The sequence below is a fragment of the Lontra canadensis genome, unplaced genomic scaffold (genome assembly GCF_010015895.1).
Source record: "Lontra canadensis isolate GAN:19392208 unplaced genomic scaffold, GSC_riverotter_1.0 scaffold39, whole genome shotgun sequence".
In the NCBI taxonomy this organism is placed as follows: Eukaryota; Metazoa; Chordata; class Mammalia; order Carnivora; family Mustelidae; genus Lontra; species Lontra canadensis.
In genome coordinates, this window is record NW_022631033.1 from 3031502 (window position 1) to 3058826 (window position 27325).

At 43.2% G+C, this 27325-nt stretch overlaps 1 protein-coding gene across 1 annotated transcript in view; it reads right to left on the reverse strand.

Moving 5' to 3' along the window:
- CSMD1 (CUB and Sushi multiple domains 1) overlaps positions 1-27325 on the reverse strand; it is a 1958110-nt gene that overhangs the window by 271183 nt on the left and 1659602 nt on the right. The window contains exon 26 of the mRNA XM_032869815.1: positions 21334-21536. Coding sequence (XP_032725706.1) covers positions 21334-21536 — 203 coding nt within the window. The remainder of the gene's footprint in view (positions 1-21333; positions 21537-27325) is intronic.

Sequence of the window (27325 nt, forward strand, 5' to 3'; positions counted from 1 at the left end):
CATACACATCTATATATACATGCAACAGCCACATACATATACGTGTGTGTGTATTTAGAATACATATATATATATATATATATATACACACACATTATATACAAAATGATGTTTTTTCCTAATAAAATAAAAATTAAGGATGGGGCCATGAACTATTAAATGCATAAAGTCCTCCTTGCATGTTTTTAAACACCACTTAAACATGTTCATTGACCGAGTTATTGGTTTATAGAAGTTTGTTGACTATACACACATTGTTTTAAAATACCCCTTTGTAGCACATCTCAATAGATAGAATGCTTAGCGCATGATAGAAAAGTGCACCCCGCAGCCCCAGTGCAGTCCATATACGGAAGCAGGTGTATCTAATACAAACACAACGTGCACATTAAGTACAACCCATATCGTTAAACTTACGGAGGAAAGCTACTGCACGTGAAATGCTCTTTGCAGTATGTACTAGGCTACTGGCTAGGCAGAGACTATAGGGGGTGCCCAGTGAGGCTTTTTTTTTTTTTTTGAGGGGGCAGCCTGCCTATCTCCTTCTTTTATTTGCAGGCATCAGCTGAAATAATTTTGGAAGGAGGGATGGTCTCTTGGGTGGTCCTCTTAGTCATGTAAACGTGGGGGGCCTCTCCCATCCTCTGGGGGAGAAGCCAGCTTTTGTTTGGATGGGAGGATCTTTCCCAATACCCTGTAGGTCACCCAGGTGAGGGGCAGTGAGTTTGCAGAAGCATCTTTGTGCGGGGGGCGGGGGTGCGGGGGGAGGTAAACTCCCAGCGAAATGTAAGAGAGCCCATTGTAGGGACATGTGACCAGGAGCTCAGACTTTGTCTGCTTCTCCAAGTCAGCCCCCGAAAGGCAAATCATGGAGGCAGGCCAGCCAGAGCAGAAGCATTTGTGGGGACAGTGGATTCAGCAGGGACAGTGGCCGAGATCTGGGCCTTCTAGGACCCAGAGGAGAGAACTGATGAGTGATTGTTTGGGGCCCAAAGGCTGGTGCCAGGATATTAAGGAGGGAGAGAGGATACGAGGAAGACAAGAGGAAGAAGGACATGAGAGCTCTAGCCATCCTCAGAGCATGGCAGCCACAGAGGAAGGTGGGCCTGGTTTTCAACTGTCCCTTCGTGAAGGCATTACCTGGTGGCTTAAAGCCCCAGACGTCCCAGGGACAGACTCTCACCTCTGCCCACCCCAGGTGCTCAGAAGTAAGAAAAGTCGTTTTCCAAATGTGGAGACCCACACTTCATTTCCTGGACATTTCAGAGGCGAGCTGAGAATCCCTCTGAGGGAGATTCTGGATTTGATGCTGATAAAGAGCCCAGAGGTGTTTCTGAAAATCATCTGGGGAGGCAAGTGGGCATGTTAGTACCATGTCCACTTTGTGAAACAGAGCATGTGTTTGACTAATTAATTGTTTAACTAATTAATTCATTACGTATTTATTATTTTCCCATCTTTGTAAATGTCATTGAAGGGTAGGAGAATAAGCCACCCAGAAGTATCCCGTTCTGGCCTAGGTTTATTTCGAGGGGATTGTTGAGAGAACAGCAGATGCAGGAGAAGTTCTGAAATCAGAGTAGAAGTTACCCATTTGTAAGAGAAAGGAAAGGACATCTCCACTCTTCAGAGGGTCTCCTCTCCAAGCCAGGACTAGAAGAAAGGCTCACAGGAGGCTCTAATCCTCTGACCTCAGAGAAGCTAACATCTCCATCGTCTCCGTCCTTCCCCCTGCTCTTCCTGCCAAGCCCCCACAAGAGCCTGCCCTTGCCACACGCCTTTTTGCTTTTGCCTTTAGTTAGGAACAGCATTTACGAAGGAGTCTAGGGCACCAGGTGACTCACTCCCTCTCCTGGGGCATCCCCGGACACACATGACATATACATGTTAATAAACTTGTGTTTGTTTTCTTCTTTTTCATCTGTCTTTAATTACAGGAGGTCTCAGCCAAGAATTCAGAGTTAGAGAGAAAATGACAGTCCAACCACTGTCCTCAGTTCACAGGAGGAACACTTGCTCTGTCAGCCTGTCCCTATCTGGGCAGCACAGCACAGCTGGCCCCCGGTCCTCAGTGAACCGCACACCGGGTCCAGCCCCTCATTATTCCTGTAAGCCCAGGTCCAAGCTCATTTCTCCCTACTGAAAACAAAGGAGGAGACTTCTGCCTGTCTTTTTAGAATACGTACTTGGAAAACTTGCAATTAGTATTTGCTCTCTCTAAAATGGATGCTCAATTTTTAGGGCCACTTGCCATCCTCATGACGAAAGACAGTGTTTTTCAAGGTGCTAGGTAGGAGTCATCCCTTGGACTGTCTCAACAGCAGGCTGGTGTTTCTATAGTCCGCAAGGGAAGGAGACCTGAGTCAAGGTACGAAATCACGCACCTCCTTTCACAAGGGTGTGAGAAGTGTGGTTTTCCTTTACACAAAGCCAATTAACCAATGCAGATGAACTCCCTAACTACCCAACTACCAAGTTAGCACAGGATAAACTATGTCACCATAAATGGTGTTGCCAAGTCCTCTTACTTGAGCGCTGGTCATGGTCTATCCCGAGAACATGCACGAAATGTCTTGTATCTTGTTACATAAAAGGGAGAGTTTTTTCCTGTCTTTGCAAACTTGTAGCAGAAGGCACATCACACTCTGGTTTAATGCTTATTTAATAACACCATTATTTTCTGTCTGTTTTTCCTTCATGGAGAGAGTTTCTGGTTTTATTATTTTTTAAGATTTTATTTATTCATTTGACAAAGAGCAAATGCAGGGGGAGCAGAAGAGGCAGAGGGAGAAGCAGGCTCCACACTGAACGGGGAGCCTGATGCAGGACTCGATCCTAGGACCCCAGGATCATGACCTGAGCAGAAGGCAGAAGTTTAACCGACTGAGCCACCCAGGCGCCCCAGAAGGTTGTGTTTTTAATTCTATTTCCTCAACACAAGTTGCCAGGCCTCAGTTCTCTTTTGTCTCCTGGTGAAACCCATCCTGCAGATGACATTGGGGACGAACCTTCAGCAGTACAAGTCAGATCCTATCATGTCCCTATAGAAAGTCTTTGGTGGAGTCTGACCACAGCAGTTCTCAAAACCCAGGAGCTGGCCCCCCGCTCACCCCCCGCACCCACTAGGCAGTCCTCACCACGCTGACCACCTCGTTCTTCTCCACATTCACTAGCTCATTCCACACGGTTGGGCTTTCCAATGGCCACTCCCTTCCTCTGAAATGTTCCTTCTTCTGGTCTTTGCAAGTCAAGGTATTTGGGTCATGTTTAAATGTCAACTTCTCAGAAATACTTTTCTCAGTCACCGTGGAGCTAGTCATTCAGTGACCCTGTCATGTATCAAACTGTCCAGATCTCTTTCCCAGGCATTCTTCCTTATCTCCCTGAGCGGCCATATTTACATGTGGCTGTGTCTCCCCTGGGACAGACAGCTCTGAGAGAAGGAGCCCATCTGTCTTGGCTGTGGAGACCCATGATGGCCAGCCCAACACAGGGCCTCAGCTTTCCTCAGGACAGGTCCAGCTGACACCTCTTGTCCCAGCAGAACTACTAAGAGCACCCAGGTTTGTTCGAAAAACTATCCCACTTTGAATAAAAATGATAAAGTCGCCCTCCTTTACACAAAGCCAATTAACTGATTAATGGTGAACTGGGATGAGGGAGATGGCCAGGATAGGAGACACATGAAGGGGAGGTCCCAGTGACCCCACTGGAAGGGCTGGGTCCAGGCAGGTGTGCCGTGCACCCCCTCACCCTTCTCATTCCCAGGATCCAATGACAGTGTTTTCTTAAGTTGGTTTGGTAGATTTCTATCCATCACCCCTAATACGGCCTTGACAAAATAATCTTAGAGTTCTCTCTCATCTCTGGGCCTTTGCAAATACATGTACCCATTGCTACAGACAGTCCCCCAGACCCTTGCTCACTTATCCTACCAGTCTTAGCTTAAAATAGTCTTTTCCAGAAGTCTTTCCTTCATTCCTTCACCCTTAGGGGAAACACCCTTCTCACTGCTCCCTGGCCCTCTCCAGTCAGAGGACTTGTCCCATGGGGCTGCAGTATTGATCTGAGTGTACTTGGCCAGAGGGCACATTTCCTGAGACAAGAGCCCTGTCTGTCTTGCTCATTAATAAGCCAATCTATCAGCACACTGCTTTACATATAGTAGACGCTCAATAAATACTGGCAAGCAAGGATTTAAAGCACCTAGCCTGAAGCCTGGCCCAGAAGGTGTATTTAATAAACAGTAACTCTTACTGGCATTGACATAACAACTAGCATTAACATAACAAAGGATATGTTACAGAAGGAAGGTGAATTATTTGTGAAATAAACATAGTAAGTTAAATAATCAATTCTCAAAAAATAAGCTTGCACTCTCACACGTATGTTGCATGTACTGTAAGCCTGGACTGAAACATGTATCATAAGCTTGGATTTAATTTAAAATAATAGTAATTTACAACGGTCACCCAGAAGAATGAAGGAAATGAGGTGTTTGTTTTTTTAGCCTAAATTACTTCCTGGTCTGGACCTCATATTCAGAAATTTAGTTTTCAGTCGATGATGTTAATTTCTATAAGTGGTCCGTGGAGCTGTGTTTCCGTGACCAGAAAGGCACCCAAAACACTGTGCAGCGCCAACTAACCGACAGGAGGGGAATAAATGCAAAGTGTGAAATTATCATTTTTTATGAGCCACATTAAAAGCTAAGAAAAAGTACACACAAAATACAGTTGATTATAAAAGCTGCCCTATTATGAAAAACTACAAATGGAAAAGTGCAAGTTTTTACATAAAAAATTAATTGGTGCGATGATAACACTGTGCAAACATTGGCCTGTATGTTAGATGTGTAGCCCTCCTGGGTGAGAGTTGGCTCATTTTCTTCTTCTTGATACTTCTAGATTAACCTGCCACCTTCATGGGTAAAAGGACTTCTGTTTAGACCCTTAACTCATCTACTGAATAGAGCTTTAATCTCCCTCTGTTTGAAAAATATTTTTCAAATTTATTCATTTGAAAGAGAGGGAGACAGAGCACGAGCAGGGGGAGCAGCAGGCAGAGGGAGAAGCAGACTCCCCAGTGAGCAAGGAGCCCCATTCAGGACTCGGTCCCAGGACCCTGGGGTGATGACCTGAGCTGAAGGCAGAGGCTTTAACCCACTGAGCCACCCAGGCGCCCCTGATCTCCCTCTTTTCATTCATGCCCACAGCCCAAGGAATGGGTGACACTGGAGGGTCTTGTTCTCTATGGTGACCCTCATCCCCAAACTTGGTACTGTGAACACGAACCCTTCGGGAGCACGACACTCCAGCTACCAGAGTAGCTGCACCCCACATCTGTGCGATGAAATGCCGATCTTAGGAAAAGGACAGGGTGATGCCGTATTTAATCAAAGGTGTCTTTTCACATAGTAATTTCCGGATTGACAGGATTATTACTTTATTTTGTTTTTTACCTACACAAGAATCTTACATTATGGTAGAGCTTTCTTCTATCTCTGCCAAATAATTCAAAATGCAAAAATAGCATGTTAAGTAAGAACATGTTTGTATTACCCCGAAGTCAGTAAATTGCTAAAAGAAAAGAAAAGAACAACAAAAACCAGGGTGGGGGTGCGTTTTCATTGGCTCATTTATTCCCTCCAGTGCCTGCCGTGTGTCCAGTAGTGTTCTCCACACTGGGACCACCCGGGCAGAGAAGCCGGTTAGGAACCCTCCCCCTTAGGGCTCGGACTACTGTGGGAGGAGTTGATAATAAGAGAAGTGAAGTAAAAGATGTAGAATGCTAGGGAACTAGGACGTGGGAGAGCCCGGTGAAGAACAGCAGGGAGGGGCTTGGCTGCAATTTTAAATAGGTTGGAAGATCCCCGCCCCCCCCCCACAGATGATGTTAATAAACAACATAAATATAGTTTTTTATGTATTTAAGATTTGACTTCTCAGCATTATACTATTAGATTTGCTTTATCTGTAAAAGGTTATTTACTTCTTGATGAGTTTACAAACCAATTACAGGGATCAATTAAACATAATTTGTCTTTTCTCCTTATCATCATAAAAGCATACCTGCAACTTTAATGTGTACATGAGTGAGATACTGGAGTTTCTATCTCATCCCCACGTTTATGGAACTGAGGAGCCTAATGCAGATATAAAGGCACCAACTGATAGATTTTGCTTTTAATGGTCTCCAATAGGAGTTGACAAACTATGGCCTGAGGTCCAAACCTGGCCCAACAACCGTTCTGCTAGGGCTGGCAAGGTAAGAATGGTTTTTACATCTTTAAGTGGTTGAAAAATATCAAAAGAAAAAATACTATTTCATGACACATGAAATTCAAATTGTGTTCATGAAGTTCAAGTGTGTGAGAATGTAATTTTACGGTAACGCGGCCATGATGGTTCATTTACGACCTATGGCTGCTTTCCCAGCACAGCAGGAGGACTGACTGATCGCAGCATGGACCACCTGTGACCTGCAAAGCCTGAAATACTTGCTACCCTCCTTCAGAGAGGGTCTGCTTCCCTGTTACACACAACCATCATGCAATAACTCTTAGCATTCCTGTGGCTTTTCGTTACCCTTCTATTGATCATCAAGAAAGTAACACTTTATCTCATTAATCTTATGTTCTTGAGTTAAGAAAAATTATTTAAATTCTTTATGAATTCAACTCTTCATGCACATGATAAGGTTATCGTCTTTCTGAAAGTTTCTCTTTTAGGTTTGACCCTTGTGACGAATAGGGAAATCTTGAGGGTCACAGACTTCATGTTTCATAGGACAAACACTAACCAGCAGTCAGAATTCTGTTACATGTCCATTATTGCATAAGTGGCTGAAAAAGCTTTAGAAAACAGACAGAAAGAGAAACCTTAATTCATCTGTCAGGGTACAGCCACTTAAGCCTGAACTCTAAATTAAATTAAATTTTTAATGTAAAAATATAAAAACTAAATATATATGTATAAGTTATAGCATTCATTTGAATTACATATAATGAATATTAGCCATTTCACTTATAAAAAATTTGTATCATATAAAAGTATGTGAATAAACATTTCAATTCATAGTGAAAGGGATTAAAATTTTATCCAGACCCGACACAAAAATCATGTATTTCTCATTGTTCCTTCATGATGGAAAGCTTTATAGGTTTCACGATTGTAAATTCTTGATCAATATTGTCAAATCTGAAGATGGACCCTACACGGTGTCCTTTTTGCCTATTCCTGGGACAATGACAATTTCTCTTGGAGGAAAAAAATGAGAAAATGAACAAAAAGTCCTTTCCAGTGAACACAATTACTAACCCCAGAGGCTCTATCAGTGTTGTTACCAAGATCTAGGAGGGAGGAATAACGAACCAGAGGAAAAGGATTCCAAGAACAGACATGTTAAAACCTCCGAAAGCATGGAAGGTTGTAGGCTGTCAGTGGAAACACAGGTGTTAAGACAGATGTGTAGACAGAACGAGTGACATTCTGAGAAAACATTAAACACCCTTGATGATCTGCCACTTGGGAGTTCTGTGTCACAATATTTCAAAAGTGGAAAAATTTGCCTTATGAGCTTTATACAGGACATGTGCTGAATAGCTATGAAATATGTCAAATATATCCGCTGAACACAAGTAGAGATTGATTTCTACAATTAAAAACAACTTCATAGGCAACAGAAATAAATCAATCACCTTCCTTTTGCACAAAAAGGAGTGTGTATTTCATTAAAGCCAAACCCAGTCTGAATCCCATAAAAAGGTTTCATGCTAATTAAATGAAAATATAATAATTCAAGAGATGTTATTGATATGGCAACTGTTAGACTAAGCCATGATCCCCGACCCCGTAGATTTTCATTTTTAATTCAGGTCTCACTCACTTTCCCTTTTCCCTTGCCCAGTCAAGTCTTGTACTTGGATTCTGATTCTCCAGTTGGTATATTATAATACTGGAATTTGTTTTAAACTACCTCGTTTAAATAATTTTAAATTAACTTTCTCAGTGAGCTTAGAGAGACACTTAAAATCAGTCATTGGGAAGACCATATTACTGGTATATAATAAATGTCCAGTGTAGACAATATCTACAAATCAAATGGTTTTCCTAATTTTTGCAAACAAATGTTCTAACACCTCTTTTTAGTCATAAAACTGTGTTTTTGAATTCTGGATGTCATGTAGTTGTAAAACTTAGACCATGCAAAGAAATGTACTTTGAAACTCTTTAATAAAAAGGCCTAAAAATATAATGGAGTAATAGTGTTCCCAATACTCGACTCACTTGTCTTAATTAACTTCCTAGGACTGCGTGGTGAGGCAAGCAAACTTCCTCTCGGGGAAGGGATTGGGCGTTCTCAGAGACAGTTACACTAATCAACGGTGCTTCTTCTATTATTGCCAAATATAGAAACCTAGGAGAAACCAAGTATGTTTGCCCTTTGAAGCTTAGAAATATGATCTAGTTAGTTATAAACCACAGTATGTCTAATACCAACACAAATATTTTAATTTTGAATGCCCCGTGCCAGCCTGGCTGTGTTTTGCATCCTTATGACACTGAAGGATCCCTCACTCAGTGAATCATCGTAATTTTAGTTTCTTTATATCTGAAGTCAAAATCAAATTAAAAACCTCAACCGTCATCCTCCAAAGAGCCTTCTCTAAATATCTACTCACAAAAGCCATCATGATTAAACTGATTATCTGCTTTCCAATTGGTATGAACAATGAACATCTGTGTATTGACGAAAAACAGATTGGAGGAGAGGAAATCATCACCATCAGGTTTTTCATTAAAAGTGTTGCAAATTTGCCTATTACGGATTGATTACAAAGGCATGGTGAATAATTTCAATATGTTGTAGAAACCTCAACCCGCTGAAGCAGTGCAAAGTTCTGGTATCGTATCATTAACATGATAAAGTGATATTTATTTCTTTACTATCTTCTCCTGTTTTGAAGTCAAAACTACATTACCTATAGCTTTCTTGCCAAGCATGAGTCAGGAGAACCTTCCTCCTGTCAGTTTGAATTGAGTGGTGTGAAGCAGGAGGCCAAAGCAAGGGAAAAATCTAATTTGAGAACTGCAGACTACACCATTTATCACGTAATACTTCCCTGGAGTCTATTTCTAGAAGCGAGAATCCATAATAGCAATCCTTCAGATTTGGAGAAAACGGATAAGTCAAAGTGCTTTTACCTTCTGTACCATTGCGTATAGTCTGCATTAAACTCTGCCACGGTAGACACGGTGTTCCGTCCTCATTTAACCTAATTGCCATGGAAATTATCGCTAATGGGTTTGACTCACATGCTGAAGTTTACATCACTGGTAAGGATGGGGCCAAGCCTTTGGTCAGGTGCTCTCATGTATGGAAAACCACGCCTTTGTGTCTCCTGGTCTAAAAATTACACGTGTGTGTGTGTGTGTGTGTGTGTGTGTTTTTGTGTTATATATGTGTACATTTGAGGTCATGACATTTGTCGAAGTTCGAATCAGTCTATTTAAGCTTAAGTTATACACATAATTTTTATATATAAATATAAAATAAAGACTCTGTCTGTAATAGAAATGACATATGTATATGGTCTCTCCTTGCGCTCAGTGACAGGACTGCTGGCATCCGGAGAGCCTACAGTCTTTTTAGTGATGTGCGTGCCGCCAACTACGTTACTCCGGTCCATACCCCACGCGAGCTTCCGCCTGTCCTGGTTAGGGTGTGAGCTGTCACGGGGGGGTGGTCTACTTGAAGTTACTTTGAGTGGAATGTGACACACATCTTCTGGGCAGATCTGGAACCATCCTAGAGACAACAAATATTAGAACAAAACTATTTTTAGAAAATAATTCGTTTAGAAAATTCAACCTCGCCAGAACCAATAACTAAGAAAGCAAGAAATATGCAGAAAATGCAGACGTACACACAGGGCAAAAGACAGAAAGGCAAAATTCTTTGTGTCACTGTGAAGCAGAAAGTAAACACAGTCCTTGCTGCAAAGCATCTTTGTCCTCTGAGTACCGGGCTTTCCGTAACAATGAGAAAGTCATTAAAAAAATAATAATAAAAACGTGTGTTGAATATTATGAGAGGGAAGTGTAAAAATCAGATAGAATGGGTTCTTACTTATTCTTGGATCCAGAGAATCTCCTAAAAGGGACTGTGTTTCACTGCAACTTGTAAAATGAAGACTGTGATGGGGGAGGTGGCCTCAGCCCAGGGAGCAGCCAAGGGAAGGTCTGCACACAAGAGAAAAGATCTGATGGAAGCAGGAGCAGAAGCAGCGAGTGAGAATGGAGGCAGACAGAAGCTGGACGGTGACCGACTCGAGGTCCTGTGACAGAGCTCGGATTTTATTCCGACGAGAGCGAGAGACTTGAGTAGCTTTCAAGCAGGTGCTCAGTGTGGTCAGATCTGTCTCTGCCAAGGTGGCTCTCCTCACATCCACGTTCAGCACAATCGCACCGCTCTGAATGGCCCCATGGACATAGTCTGGGCGGGAGGAGACCCAGCTGTCTCGGTGGCATATGTGACAAGGGTCCTGTGCAGATCACAGGCGGGTGTCCTGTGGGGTTGGGACAAGTGTTCTATGAAAGCAGAGAAACAAGAGGAAACCCAGAAGTGGACCATGGTAGTCATAGGTATTTATTTTGAATTGTGATTTCAGCACTTACACACCTGAAGAAAGGAGTCAGGAAGCGTGAGAGAGAGGTCGACACACAGAACAAAGTCCCCACTGCAGCTGCGTTGTTAGGGGGAGCCCTGCTCCCGAGAAGGGGTTGATGTTCTGGGGAACAGGAGTGAGGAAACAGACATTTCCATTGGTCTGTATGGCTGTTGGAGGGAAGCAGAGGGCACCCATCTGATGGCTTTGTCTTTGCTGAGGTGTGACTTGAGGTCATCTACTAAGTGAAAGAGGATACGAGAAGTTTGATCATTTGAGGAAGGTGGTGAAGAATGGAAAATGGTAAGGGGAGTGAGGACAAGAGCTCACCAGACAAGTAAATGACCATAGCAGAGCCCTGCACAGGTGGTGGCCAACATTAAAAGGGTGAAGACGCTGCTGGCTCCTGTGGTTCTTGTCAGGAGCCCTCTCAGCCTGCATGAGAACGGGGGCAGGAGACAATGCCCGAGAGCCCACAAGATAGGAGGCGGCAGCACATCGTAAGGGACGTGATTCTGTGGAAGGCATTGTTCTGAGAGGAAGCAGAGTCATGAATTAAGAGGAAAAACTGGGAGGGAGAAAGCAACAGCCTCTATGCCCCAGTGAAAGCAAAGAAATCAAGTAAAGGTGGGGAGGGAGGACAGGAATGTTAAGACAAGAGTAGAAGAAAGACATGTTTGAACCTAACTCTTCAAGCATTTTAGGTGAAGCATAGAGAGCACACATCCCAACGGGGTTAGGGAAGTGCAGTGGAGAAGACCAAAGGGTAGAGGACAGGAACTGACAGGCCCAGAGCTGGACTGGTCATCCAAGGGCAGGGAAGGGCAGGACAGGGTCCACAAGAACCAGAGAGACACAGAGGATTGGTTCTGAATGGCACAGATATGGTTACGAGGGTGCTATAACCGTACACTCCGAAGATGTAATTGTCCAGTTGCCTCTCCCCCACCACTGTTGATGACTGGGGCGATTCCTGCCTTCCACAGCGCTGGGTCTCCCGCTCCAGCATCGTATCGGAAACATAACAGGAAGGGGTCAAATATTTGTTGGTAAATAAATGCCATTCATACATGAGTGAAGAAGGGAATGGTTAAATTTCTTACCGCCAGATTATTATAGTTATGGTATGACACACTCTACAAGGCTAAGGGTCCCCTTATCCTGGACAGGGTGAGGTTGGATGGTCAGCCTCAAGTGTCATCGTCACAGTGATTTACATGTCTCATGCTCTCAACTACCAATTCAACTTATTTCTGAATGTCATGTTTTTAAGACATTGTGAGAATTCAGTCTATTAAATCTGGGAGCATTGCCCTTTCCTTAAAATAAGGTTGCTCAAGTCTGCCTAATACAACATGAGTTGATTTAGAGTTTGAGATTCATAGGACATTTTATGTCCAAGGTCATAGGAGAGGGTCAGCACTCTGTGACGGTCCACAGAAATCACAGTTGCCTGAGGTCTGATGCATGAGCTTCGAGCCTGGGTAGGGTTTCTATCAGCAGAAACGCTGTCACAGATGATATTCCAACTGGTAGTTCTATAGAGAAATGTGGATAACCTCTTTTATTGTCAAGCATCAAAGAGACGTCCTCAAGAAAATGGAACCATTGTGCTCTGTTGGTGGGAATGTAAATTGGTGCAGCCACTGTGGGAAACAGTACAGAAGTTCCTCAGAAAATTAAAGAGTAGAATTATGGGATGATGCAGCAATATCACTACAGGGTGTTAATCCAGAGAAAATTAAAACAGGATCTTGAGTAAATATCCTCACCCCCATGTCCACTGCAGTGTTGCTCACAGTAGCCAAGATATGGAAACAACCTACATGTCCATCAGTAGATGAGTGGGTGAAGAAGACGTACTCCCATCATGTGTGTTTATCTTCACATCGATCCATATCTACATCTCTACAGACACATAATGGGGTAGTATTCAGTCTTAAAAAAAGAAAAAAATCCTGCCATTTGTGACAACACAGATGACATTGAGGGTATTACGTTAAACAAGATACATCAGACAGATGGGTATTAAGGAGGGCACATATGCATGGAGCACTGGGTGTGGTGCATAAACAATGAATTCTGGAACACTGAAAAGGAATTTAAAAAATGAACAGAAACTTCTCCAATGAAGACATACAAATGGCTATCAGACACATGAAAAAATGTTCATCATCACTAGCCATCAGGGAGATTCAAATCAAAACCACATTGAGATACCACCTTATACCAGTTAGAATGGCCAAAATTAACAAGACAGTAAACAATGTGTGTTGAAAAGGATGTGGAGAAAGGGGAGCCCTCTTACACTGTTGGTGGGAATGCAAGTTAGTGCAGCCACGTTGGAGAACAGTGTGGAGATTCCTCAAGAAATTAAAAATAGAACTTCCCTATGACCCTGCAATTGCACTACTGGGTATTTACCCCAAAGATACAGATGTAGTGAAAAGAAGGGCCATCTGTACCCCAATGTTTATAGCAGCAATGGCCACGGTTGCCAAAGTGTGGAAGAACCAAGATGCCCTTCAACGGACGAATGGATAAGGAAGATGTGGTCCATATACACTATGGAGTATTATGCCTCCATCAGAAAGGATGAATGCCCAACTTTTGTAGCAACATGGATGGGACTGGAAGAGATTATGCTGAGTGAAATAAGTCAAGCAGAGAGATGGTTTCACTCATATGTGGAACCTAAAGAATAGTATGGAGGACATGGGGAGATGGAGAGGAGAAGGGATTTGAGGGAAATTGGAGGGGGAGGTGAACCATAAGAGACCATGGACTCTGAAAAACAATCTGAGGGTTTTGAAGGGGCCGGGGATGGGAGGTTGGGGAAGCCTGGTGGTGGGTATTGTGGAGGGCATGGACTGCATGGGTGTGGTGCATAAACAATGAATTCTGTTACACTGAAAATAAATTAAAATAAATAAATAAACAAACAAACATTAAAAAAAAAGATATCCGACAGAGAAAGACAAATATTGTATAATATCATACAGGTGGCATCTTAAAGAGACAAATTAATAGAACCAGATAGAAATGTCTGTTACCATGGCTGGAGAATGCAGCAAATGGGGAGATGTTGGTCAAATGGTACAAACTTGAAAATAAACGAATTCTAAGGGGCACCTGGGTGGCTCAGTGGGTTAAAGCCTCTGCTTTCGGCTCAGGTCATGGTCTCAGGGTCCTGGGATCGAGTCCCGCATCGGGCTCTCTGCTCAGCGGGGAGCCTGCTTTCCCCTCTTTCTCTGCCTGCCTCTCTGCCTACTTGTGATCTCTGTCTGTCAAATAAATAAATAAAATCTTTAAAAAAAAAAACAAATTCTAAGACTCTAATGCATGGTGATTATAGTGAAAAATACTGATTGTAAACTTGAAAGTTGCAGAGAAAGTAGAGTTTACATGTTCTCACCACTAGAAAGAAACGGTGATTATGTGCTGTGACGGAGGTGTTAACAAAAGCTAAGACGATAATCATTTTTCCAAATATAAACATATCAAATTGCCAGTTTGTACACCCTAAACTTATACAACTGCCTTATTATATTTCAATAAAACTGGAGGGGAAAAACAAGATGTATTCTTACAAACAGGAAAGGTGTCATTTACACGCCCTGTTTCTCTCCTTTCTTTTTCTTACCAGTCTTGAGGGTATCACACAACTGATCACGGCTAAAATCCCCGCTCTCCACGAAATTACAGGATTTAAAGTCTCGATTAAACTGGCATCTTACGCGCTATCAACTCAGGACATCACCACCAGTGATGCTGGTGCTGGTAATCAACGGTGAGTGGCCCTCTCTGACCCTGAGCTGTTCAAGGTCCATGCGTGGGAGTGGCCAGTGATAAAAACTGATGGTCAGTTCTCCATTGTCCCATGAGGAAGGTTCCGGGAGGGCAGAGAGGAGCAGCGGTTCTAGCTGGCCCCTCCAGAACCCTGGCCCATAAACCTAGGGTTCATGGCTGGATCTCTGCCATAAAACAATCCCATGACAATCTGCATCTGGCAGTCCCCATGGGCTCTCCCATCATGAACAATGGATGAGGGTTTTTTTAACATAAAAGTGTACCTATTAAATTATCTTTCAATAAAGCAAATTAGGAAGAGATGTCATGTAGCCACTAAGTTACAGCCGGGATTTACGAAGAAATCAGTCTCAGAAAATCTGAGATGCCAAGTGGCTCTAGAGCTGTGTTCCTGGAGACAGAGGAGCTGGCAGTCCGTACCACGGAAAGCAGGCTGGAAGTTTATTTAACCCTCAGAGTAAAGGTCAGTTTTGTGTGCTGAACTCCATTTTCTTACATTTTATGCATGATTAAATGGTAATTAAGCTTTAATGAAAAGCGTTAGGCTGATTACGATTAGCATAATTGCACTAGTCAGCGCATGTTCTCATGTTTACATGCTGCGCCGAGCGGGCAGGACAAGGGGCCTTTAATGGGGTTTGCTTATGTCGTGAGCATCCACAGCTCATTCCTAGCACAGAAAGGCTTGCCTTACGGTCAGGTGAAGTAAACACACACATGGGGAAGCGCGGTCCTTCCCTACTCGGTCAGTCGTCTTGAAACACACGCAGACATGCAGAGCTGACGATAAGCAATGACTGTTTCCTGGCCCAAAATCATTTCAGCGCACAGAAAAAATGATCATGCCTTAATGAAATAACAAAATTTATCAAATGATAGATTAAACTGTATTCGTTTTCAAAATGGGTATTAAGCTTTATAAAATAAAAATGTTCTGCCTTGTTTCCAAATGGCATCAAGACATGAAGGAATCAAGGATAAATAATTTTCTAAATAATTACAGAACATAAATGGTCAACAAAAATGCCTGATTTTTATTGCATTTTTATGTGTTCTTAACTAGTCAAAATGCAGTCTATATCGGGCCACTAAACTCCTGATAATAAACATTATGAGAAGATAATTTATCTTAACTGTCAACATTGGGTAAAAACAAATCCAGAAGTGAAAGAGTCGTAATATTAAAATCATCATTTAAATATGCATTATTAAAATCTTCTTTCAGAAGTTTTGAATGAAGCTAAAGTTAATGCAGAAAACATCCCCCATAGATGGCACGTGGTGTTTGTCAAGCAATCACAGTCACCCTAATATTTTCAAGCATATTCAATTAGCAAATACTTTTTAGCCACTAATTATCCACCATGCTGCAGAAGTACAAACACAGTCTGCCCTCCAAGAACGCAGTCTGCTGACTGCAAACGGACTTCTCGCTGTGAGCACGGGAACAGATATGTGGGTCTTGGGCTGGGAGATGGTTAAGAGACCAATGACTCATCTGCTAAGGCAACCTCAAAAGGCGGCTGCGGCTACACTGGGGTTCACTGACCAGCAGAGAGGAGAGGGTTTACGCAAGTAGTAAAATGAACATACACCATATATGCGGGCATGCCGAGGGAGGGGGCTGTCCTGCTGGAGCGCCCGGTACAAGGGGCTTGACAGGATGGGGGGCAGTGACTGTGGGTGACATGGAGAACGTGGATGGGGGGACATTTGCCCAGGATATTTCAGCGCCTTCATGTTAGCAGTAGGAAGAATCAGAAATGTGTCTTGCTGGGATGGGAAGACGGTAGAGAGTTCTGGCCAGAAGTGAGCTGTCATCTGAGTTGCCCCACTCAAGACGCATCCGGCTTCCCGTGCTTGGGTGAATGAGGAAGTGGGCAGAGACAGGAGAGAGGAAGCCAGCTGGTAGAACATGACAGCTCAGCCCGATCCCAGACGACTTAGACCGAGGTGGCAGGGGTACAGGCTGAGAGAACTGGTTGGAACTGGGGTTGTGAATACGGACCCGACTGAATTAGTTGCTGGACGATACGTGGGATGTGAAACAAAGAGATTTATAAAAACAAAGGCTTTGCCCCGAGCAACTATCAGTGCGGTTGGCATCTGCTATGACAGGGAAGGCTTCAAGAACATGAGGCTCAGGACAGGACTGATGAGAAGTGCGGTCAAGTGTCGTGGGTCAGGTTGCCTGCTCTGTGTCTCCACGTCAACGTGGACAGCAGGGCCAACTAGACAGCCAGCGCTCAGGGGAAGGGGGGTGATGGGAGCGTGGCTGACAGAACCTGAGGACAGAATGGTGGTTGAGAAAAAACATACAATGTCACCCTGGGGACATCCAGCCTTTACAGTTTGGGGAAGGAAGAGGAAAATCAGCAAAGAAGGCTGCCGTAGGGAGGCCACCGGACTCGGGAGGACTAAGAGAGAAAGAGAAGCCTGGAGCAGTGGACGATGGTGTCGTGGGGACAGGGATGCTGTCCAATAAAATCACAAAGCTCCAAGTTACCATGGAGTTATGTGCCTGCGAGGTACAGCAGCACTGATGTTCCATTCCTATGCCCCAAATTTATTTAAATCTGATGATTCAAATGTCCCTAAGAAAACCAATGGCCGAACAAATATTTCCCTCCGATATTTCAGTGACACCTGTAATTCTTAGCTCACATGCTATTGGCATACTATCAAGTCAAAATGGTTCATCAAGAAAATGCTAATTTAATACTAGTGGATAAATGGCACTCTTGCCTGGCAACAGTGGTCATACTTGAAATATCAATTCTATGAGGAAAACACTCCTTTTCAGTTCCATCATTTTAAATTTTACTTTGAACCCACAGTGCCGTGCTCATACTTCAAATTTAACATTAGCTTGACTTATGAGTGGTAAAACAGTGTAACATACATAAAGTAGGTTTTCTTTCTTCTTTTACTTTCTTTCTTTTTTTTTTTTTTTTTCCTGTCTCAAGATCACAGATGCACATATATGGACTTTTCCTTCCTCTCTGGTACAGAAGAGGAACAAAGCCCTTTTGGTTTGGACGGTTCTTTTGCAGATTTTGAAGAGACTAAGCCTTTGGTTTGGAAAGACTCCAGCTTGAATTAGTTTTCTTGCTGGAGCCTCTGGTGGAGAAAGGAAGGCTCTGGGACTGGAGAGATGGACAGTGGCACATGGGTCATGGGTGTGGGAAGGGTGACCAGCTGTCCCAGTTTCCTGGGGTTGGAAGAAGTTCCGGGAACATGGGGGTGTCCGTTTTATAATCTGACTAAAGGGTTTCAGGAACTTCTTTGCTAAAGTCAGGCAAGTCCTGGGCAAACTCTGACAAGTTAGTAACCCTAGGCGTAACAGTCAACTTTTCATCAAGTTCTCAGACACACAGTGTCCCGCTCCCGCTGGTCCTCCAGAAGTGACAGATTTTGCTGTGTGGTTCACGGAGTATCTTGGCAGTGGAGATGGCCGGATGACTGCCCGTGTTCCAGCCTGTGGTCTACAGATAGAGCCCATGTGAGACAGATCAGTGTAGTTGCCAAGAGAAATGGCACCCAGATAGACCAGGACCATATGGGGACACAAGAGTGGTGGTAACACCCAAGGACAGAGAGGACCTGGTCCTCCCCTATGCACCCCGAGGAATACATCTTTGATTCCCATACGCACCAGAATGGGGAGGGAGTTCTGTGGAGTCAGCGGACATCAGGCTTCTCATCTATCTTAACACATGGGAGCTTGAACTGGATATAAGTTCACTTAGAAAAATGAGAACGGGATTTGTGTTAATAACCGGGAGAGTGGAACACACTCTTGACCATTTCATGTGTTTGCTGATGTTGCTTATAGAATTGTATTTGTCAGGATCCAACACAAAACACACTGCACACTTCTGATAGGATAATTAGAAAGTGTTTCTTTCAAAGGTTAGTCCCAGGTAGAAGTGTGGTTCCTGGGAACTGGTTATAAGAACTGGAAAAGAACGTGGATGGCTTCTTGAGACAAGCACTGAGCTCTGACTGGGGAACAGAGCCAACCCCAGGAAACTGGCAGGGAGGGAACAGGGTATATGGGAACCATGACCCCTCTCTTTCCCTTGTATCTCTCATGTCCTGCCAGAGCTCCCCACTGGATGAATCCCAACAGTACAGAAGACTATTTCACTCCTAGGGTCAGAGAGCAGCTTGAGAAATGGAAAAGAATAATCTATAAGGCAAAGGGAAAACGTACAGTACGAAATACAGAGTCTTGGAAATGCAAAGGTCCTTGGAAATTGGTGCACTATCTTCAATTCACAAATAAAGCAAAAAGGACAGAGACAAGAGGCCAGTCACAGACCTTTAGAGGTTAAGACAGAAATCCACATTTCCTTACTTAGGGTCCAAGATTAATTTTTCTAAATTATGCCAAATAATGTTGGTATGTCTTGTTTCTGTCCCCTTTTTATAGAGTTTTAAAGACAACCTTGAAGAAATCCATTCACAAAAAAGCCTCAGAGTCAGCAGTATATTTTTGCTCCTAAGATGGAATTTTCCAGAGCATACCAGACTCATGGACCCATCAGCTGGAAGTTGGGGAGGGAAAGTTCTTGTGCAAGGTCTTGTCAAACTTTATGAAATTGCCAACTGTCAAACATTTTTATCTACAAAAATGACAATTTCACATGGTTCAAACTGGATTTCGAATACTGACTTTTTAAAAAAATAACTAAGTTTCATTTCTGTAGGAATTTTAATGGGTGCGTTCATGTTGATCACTTCCTAAACATCAACATATTAATTAATTAATTAATTAACAAGGAAAATCAAAACATCTATGATTCTCAAATAACTATAATAAAGGGCCTATTAAAAAAAAAACTAGGAAGTTGTGTTTTGAAGAGAGGGAAATCATGAAGGAACATAGGAAAATAAGTGTTTTCTGGGTTCTATAAGAATTTAATAAAGGGGAAATTTTAAAAAGGCCAGTAACAAAACCATACGCCCCATTACCCTACAATCCAGCAGTCCTAGTCCTCGGTATTTGCCAAAATGAACGGAAAATGTGCACTCACACACAATCCTGCACAAGAATGTTCAGAGCCATGATTCCCAGATGCCAGAATTTGTAAGTGACCAAGATGCTCTTCAGTAGTGAGTGATGAATGAACTGTGGCCCATGAGGACCATGAAGTATCTTCCATCACTAAAAACAGATGAGTTAAGAGGTGAAAAGATGTGGAAGAGCCTTAAATGCATGTCGCCAAGTGACAGAACCCGTCTGAGAAACCACACACTGTATGACTCCAACTCCAGGACGGTCTGGGAAAACCAGAGCTCTGGAGGCCGTAAAGGGACTATCAGGGGTGGAGGGTGCCAGTGAGGGATGGGTACTCAGAACACAGAGGATTTTTAGGGAGTGAAACTACTCTGTGTGGTACTATAATGGTGGACACACGTCATTATCCATTTTTCTAAACCCATAGAACGTCAACCACCAAGAGTGAACCCCATGGGAACCACGTCTGTGGGTGATGACATGTCACCAACAATTATCACAGGGGAGGCTGTGCATGAGGGGGGAGTGCAGATGGGAAACCTCTGTACCTTCCCTTCCATTTTGCTTGCACCTAAACATGCTGTAAATAATCATGTATTTTTAAAAAGTCGAGGTAACGATGGAATGAGTATGAGAGAGAAACAAACACCACCTCATTGCATTGCCAACTTTTTGTTTTGCCAGATAAGGGCAATGAGTCACACATGTACCATAATGAGTCACACATCTACCATCTACTCATCCCCATTTCTGAAGATAAAAAGAGCAAAAATCTTAGAATAAAAGAATATTTTCCCCTAAACCAGGTTAGCTGGAACAAACTTACCTCAAATACTTTTACAACAGGCCAGTGAAAAATTTAGCACACGTTTGCAAATCACTGCACTGGAAGCTCAGGGAAACCGGAGATTAAAAATTGTGCAGATGATAATTTCATTTTTATTAGCAACCTTTTAAAGCATTAAACTGAGCTAAGTCCACTTTCTTATGTAAATACTAAAAGTGGTTCACCAGTGGTCTGCCAAGAGATAGCTGAATGGGAATGTGCTTATGTGCGGATTTCACCTGTTTCATGGCCAACCCCGCACACCACCAAGGTACACGACCTCTCTACAGGGTGCGATGGGACGGGTGCTCAGAGGGTCAGCATCCACAAAGTTCCTGCACTCCTTCCTTCTTGGGAAACTGCTCATTAAAAAATGGGCCTGACAATAAAGGTGGAACGTCTCTGTCAGGGGGTAAGAGCACCAGTGTTCAAGTGGGAGGTCCCGTGGGCGATCCGGCTGGGATAACTCTGTCACGCGAACTACCTGAAACCCTGGCCCAGAGGAGGGGCAACACAGGGCCCTTCTCTGCAGGAGTGGACGGCAGGCCCTCCCATCGGATTAGCGGACGGCAGGCCCTCCCGTCTGGTTAGCGGACGGCAGGCCCTCCCGTCTGATGAGCAGCTGCACTGCGTGGGGATGTCACAGCACAGAGGGGGGTAACCAGGGAGCCTGGCGTTGGTGCAGGTTTATGGAGCCACCCGAGACCAAGTTCCCATTTGGGTAGAGACCAGCCTCTGTCTGGGCCCCCATTGTGCTGGTCACCTGAAGCCTTTAATATGACACGTCTCTGTTTTCCTGTAACTACGGAGATGCCCTGCTCGCCCTAACTGGTCGGGGACGGCATGTCTGAAAATGAACCTTTCTCTCCCCCTGCCCGTTCCGAAAGTCACATCACAACGCTCAACAGAAGTGACCTGCACGAGAGGGGAGGCCCGAGGATGGGCAGCGAGGTCTGGCGACCCGGCACACGGGCGCCCGCGCGCAGAGAGGCGGCCGGCACCTACTTGAGAACTGGATGGAGAAGCCCGACTTGCTGATGAAGAAGTCGCTGTCGAACTGCAGGGTGAGGGCACTGAACGTGCTGTGGATGTCCTCGGGGAGCAGGGAGCCGCTCCACTCCTTGAGCAGGATGTCGCTGTCCCGCGGGCCGTCCCACACCTTCAGGGTGTCGTGGGCCGTCTCTGTGTCGAACACGATGAAGTGTAGGCTGTGGAGAGAGCAGAGCCGGTGCTTACTGCCGGGACGGCTCCCCGCACCACCCGGGCCCCTGGCACAGACGGGACGCGCAGGGGCTCACCGGGCCGGTCCCTTCCCCCGACAGGTGTCTCGGGCCGCCTGACCCCAAGAAGCCTCGGACACACGCGTCCCCGGGGGCAAGTGAGAGTTAGCTGGGCAGGCGCAGGACACGGAGGCTGCCGGGCTCTGCGCTGAGCTACGTATCCAAGGACCAAAACAGAGACTGCCCGTTCTTTGTATGATTCAAAGCTTTCTCAGCCGCCCAAATCAGAGGGGAGTTTGACTTCACTTTGCTTTAAGCAAATCAAGGATTTTTACAGGCGTCTGTGTGGTTCCTGAGATGCCCCACTGGGTGGCAGCGTGCGTGCCAGGGACACACACCGGCGACGATGTTCCCGCACAAGGACACGGTCCTTGCGTCCTCACCATCCCACCTGCCACCGGGATTCTTTCTACCAGGTGCGTTTTCAGAAAGATACAGTGTTTGCAATACCAACACAAAGGCAGAAATGTGTCATAGGAATTCCTTTCTTGATAACATTTTAATACACTTTGACCAGATGTCAAGGTCCTTCCCAAAGCGAGGGGAACATCTCTGGGTCTGGAAAGCTCGCTCGTAGCAGCGGCCGAGGTCAGGGGAGACGGCAGCAGAGCTGCGGGGAGCTCAGCCACCAGCATTTCCCAGCTGCCTCGCTTTCCAGTTTTTCCCTCACTGCTTGTTCCACAAAACCGTCCGGGAGATGACAAACATCACAACAAATGACAGAAGGAAAGCGGGACATGGACCCCGATAATTTCTTCTCTGCCTATTATATATTCAAAGAAAGTGTCTGTCTCAACTTGTAGAAAGTACGTGCTGCATGGCACACTTTCAAGGCGTTTCATATGAAATATTTTTAATACAGAGGAAAGTACGGAGCGTAGCAGACACTCTGAGCCCACCAACCCCCCGCGCTCACCTGTGGCCCGACATGCTTCAGATCTTTAAAAATAAAACCCTGTAGACACAGCCCCACTGCCCTTCCTTCCACTAATTCATCTGTTCTTCCTCTCAGTCCACATTCTGAAACGTTCACAGACCATGTTCCGTTTACGTTTCAGTGATTTTCACTGCCGTGGTGTGCATATATATCCCAGGCAATAGAGGGTCCTAATTTGTACATTCAACACTGATTGCATAAGAGATGTCATTTTGGCCCTACAAGCTGCTTTTTGCAGTCAGCATTACGTGAAAGCCCTCTTTCTCTCTAACTCAGAAAATGTAGGTTTTCTTAGTCCACTTTATAAGCATGCAAAAGTGCTTTATTTTTCTAGTCATCTACTGAAAAGGAGTTCGCTTCTGCATTTTATTTATTCTGTGTGTGTGTGTGTTTACTTTTGTGGAGGTGTAGTGGGCACACAGCATCACATGAGCTTTGGGCGTACAACACAGCGATCCTACATGTCTACACCTCTACACCATGCTCCTACACTTCTACACTCTACACTGAGCTCACCACAACAGTAGTCCCATTTGCACATCTCAGTCTCGGCAATGTTGCTGCCAGAAGCAGCCCTGGGGGCTCACCAGGGTCTTTCCAGGCTCAGAAACAATCTACAAGCTGTTCTGCCCAGGGACTGTAGGTCGTTAGTCCCACAGTAATGCACACATAGCCTTGTTCTGGCCCATCTTTATCAATATCTGACATTATCTCACTCTAGGGGCTGGGGATATAAGCATCTGATGGTTGAGGAATGGTGGCCTGTGCAGATTCCATTTCCCTGATTTCTCATGAGGTAGAACCCATTTTTGTGTCTCTAAGGCATCCCTCTTCCAGCCTGGTTTAGCACTTCAACAAATATGTATTGATCACCAGCTGTGTACCCAGCACTCTTCCAGAAATTTCGGATACATCAGAGAATGAAACAGAGAACCTGCCGTCAGGGCGCTGGCATGGTGATGGGAGGAGCCGGCGATAACCCGAAACCAGGACTCCGCACAGGAGGGAGGCAGACTGTGTGTTTGTGGGTGGCAAACGCATGTGGGGAGAGAAGAAGGCAAAGCAGAGCCAGGAGCACTGGCTGTGCCGTCCGGGGTGGGAGGAAAGGACTGAAGCATCCCATGGGGTGATGCAAGTCGACAGTGGAGATACTGAGTGGAGGTCCCATTCCGGCACATTCTGAAGGGAGGACCGGGAGTGTCTGAGGCACATACGGGAAACAGAGAGAGCGAGGCCACTGCAGGTTTCCTTCTTAAAAAATACAAAGGCAGCGTTGCCATCAAGTGAGCTGAGAAAAAGTAAGGGGGGAAAGTTTTGTGGGGTGGGGAAGACCAGAGGACGGGCTTTGCACATGTCGGGTTCAAGATGCGAAATGGGCACTGAGTAGTGACGGTCAGGAGAGAGTTGTTCATATGAACCGTGAGTTTTGAAAAGCGTCTGGATAGAAATAATAAATGTGTGTGTCCTCAGCACAGACTGGTTGTTAGAGCAGAAGACGACGTGAGGTTGTCAGAGGATGTGGGTGAAGGAAAGGAGAGACCCAGGCTTTGAATTACCTGAACATACAGGTTTCCCACATTTGCCATGTGCTATCTCTTTTGCCATTCTTCTTATTATATTATATTATATTATTATATTATTTGTTGAAAGATTTCGTCACAAACGTTTATCATTTTAAGAAAAATTGCTACTGCTTACCATGGTAGGAGGGTTCTGTTTTAGTTCGCTCTGTAGTTGATCATGAAGAAGTATTAGATTCTAGGGACACCGGGGACACTCAGTGGGTTAAGTCTCTGCCTTCGGCTCAGGTCATGATCCCAGGATCCTGGGATCAAGCCCCACATTGGGCTCCCTGCTCTGTGGACAGCCTGCTTCTCTCCCTGCCCCCCAACCCTACTCGTGTTCTCTCTCTCTATCACAAATAAATAAAATCTTTAAAAAAGGAAAAGTATTAAATTCTGCTAAGTTATTTTTTCTACATCTATTTATAAGACCATATAGTTATTTTTTAAATAATAGAATGAATTACAGAGTTAGCTCTTAATTTCTATTTCTCATGCTTTCTTGCCATTGGACACAAAGATTCTTATAGCCTCATTAAATGAATCAAACTACTGCCTTATTTTTCTTTTGACCGGAAATTTTTCTAATATATTGATATATTATAATCCATCATTTTCTTATATTTTCTAAAAACTCATCTCTACCACGTGGGTGTATTTTTATTTCCATTCCTAATGTTAATTATTTGGGCCTCCTCTATTTTATCCTAATAAATCACTTCAGTTATTGGTCTACTCAATGATACCTTTTCAAAAGCCAGTTTGTGGGTTAATTTCCTCTTTTGCTTCTCTCCTTAATTTCTTACACATTACTTGTTTTTCCATTTCTACTTCTGTGAGTTTACTGTGATACTAGTTTATATGCACCATTAGCTAGAAACTTGTTGATTTTCAGGTTCCCGTATTTTTCTAATATGTGCATCCAGTGCTAGAAATTAAGTATGAACTTATTAATCATGCATTTTTTTAAATTTTCAAAATGGAAAATTTAAATCCTCTTCTTACTGAAGAGGAGCAGAATCTGCCAACCCCAATACACCACATTTGGATATTGTGTGTGTGTGTGTGTTTAATTGTGTTATGTTAGTCACCTTACAGTACAGAGTATTGATTATTTTGAATTAAAGTTGCTTAAGAAACAGGTGATGCAAGAAGGACACTCTCACTCCATCACCCTAAAAGCAGGAGATAAACGTCCGTGTGAGACGTACCCTCCTTACCAGGAAGAGAGACATCCTTCCCAGCAGGGAGAGGGAACCAAGGGCTGACTAGGCTGTGCATCCAAACCTGCGACTTCCTCACTAATTCCTAACCCCAAGTCCAACTCCTTTGTCTTGTCAATTCTTCACGGATTATCTCCTTGTATAAAAGCTGTAAAAACTGCCTGGTCTAGCCAGTTCTTAGAGTCTCACGTTTCCAATGCGGTTTCTGTACATGTAAATTAAATTTGGTTTTTCTCCTGTTCGTCAGCCTTATGTCAGTGTCATTACTAGAACAGCCCAAGAAGCTCCAAGGGAAGACGGGGAGTGTTTTCCTCCCCTACATTACTTTTTTGCTGTAGATTTCTATTTCTATCCCATTTTGGTCAGGATATGGGGCATAAAAGAGAATAATTCTGTGTATTTACTTACAGTTTGTTCCTAGTATGTGATCATGTTTGTGTATGTTTCATACTTACTTGAACAGAATGTGCAGGTTCTAACTGGAGCTTGAATATCTTCTAAAAATAAGTCCAATAATTGCATAGTTTAGATCTTCTTTAAGCTTACTAATTTGTTATCTGCTTGATCTATGGGTCATATAGAGTTCTAAGTAGTGTACTGTGCCATTTCCAATGTCTCCATATAATCCATTCGTGTGTATATTACATTATGTTCTTAGCTGAGTGAAAGTTCCTAACTATCATATATTTCCGGTAAATACATACTCTAAACAAAATCTAGTGCTATTTTTTTGTGTTAATAACTGCATAACAGGAAGCTTTAGTAAGGAGTGACAGTTTGAGGACAGAATTCCAGATCAATGGTTATTTCCCTTTAGTTCTTCAAAGATCTCCTTTTAGTCTGTATTGTTAAGATGTCTTTTATCAGGCTAATTAATAGAGGCCTTTCTTTCTTTGCCTGTTTGTTAGGTCACCTAACCTTTGGTGTCTCTCAGTCGTACTAGAATGTGTCTAGGTGGTCACTGATTTCCACTCATACTACTCAGGACATATTAGACTTATTAACTGCAAAACTCACATTGTCTACCAATTCCAGAATTTAAGATGATGTAGGGAATAACTATGGCTGTAGAATTATGAGCTATTTACGTAACTGTCCACTGTAGAACTGACTATATACTTTTATACTGTGTGCTTGAAGTAATTTTTGATAAAAATTGAAAAAAAAACTAATGAAGAAAAGAAGAGAAGGAGGAAATTAAGTAATGTCTCTGTATATAAATCTGGCAATACACTTTGAACTACATGTGAAATTGTTTTCTAGAAAATACAGATTATCGAAATTGACCCCAAGAGCTCAATATAGACAAACATACAGAAATATACATCCTACATTTAACAAAATATTTTTAAATTGGTGCTAAATTGAAAATAAGATAAATGGTCAACAACAAAGGAATTAAAAGTCCAGTAAATATTGACATATTGATATATCTATCTATCTACCTACTTATCTATCTAGAGAGAAGTATGTAAAATATAGCTAAGTGAAAAAAAGAAGTATGGAACACTATGATGTTCAATTGTCTTGTATAAATAATTTTATTTATTAATTTAAATAATTTTCCTATAGATTTTAGGAGAATTTTATAACTTTAGATGGTAAAATTTATTATTTATTATTTTTTCTATTATGGAGGGGTTATTTTGTATAATTAAATTTTATTTACTGAGGGACAGTTAAGATTTTTCTCACTGTGATTGGGAACAGAACAGTGAGGTCCACTATCACCACTTCTAATTAACATTATTCTGGAGATTGTAGCTGTTGCAATAAGACAAACAAAAGCATAAGACTTGGGAAAAAGAAAATAAACTCTTATTATTGTAGATAACATGCCTGTATGCGTACAGAAAACTTAAAAACCTAGAATTAAGAGAATTTATAAAAGATAATAAAAGATAATAATATAAAAGATAATATAAAAGATATAATAAATATAAAATATAAATATAATAAAATATAAAAGATAATAAAAGATAAATATAAAAATAT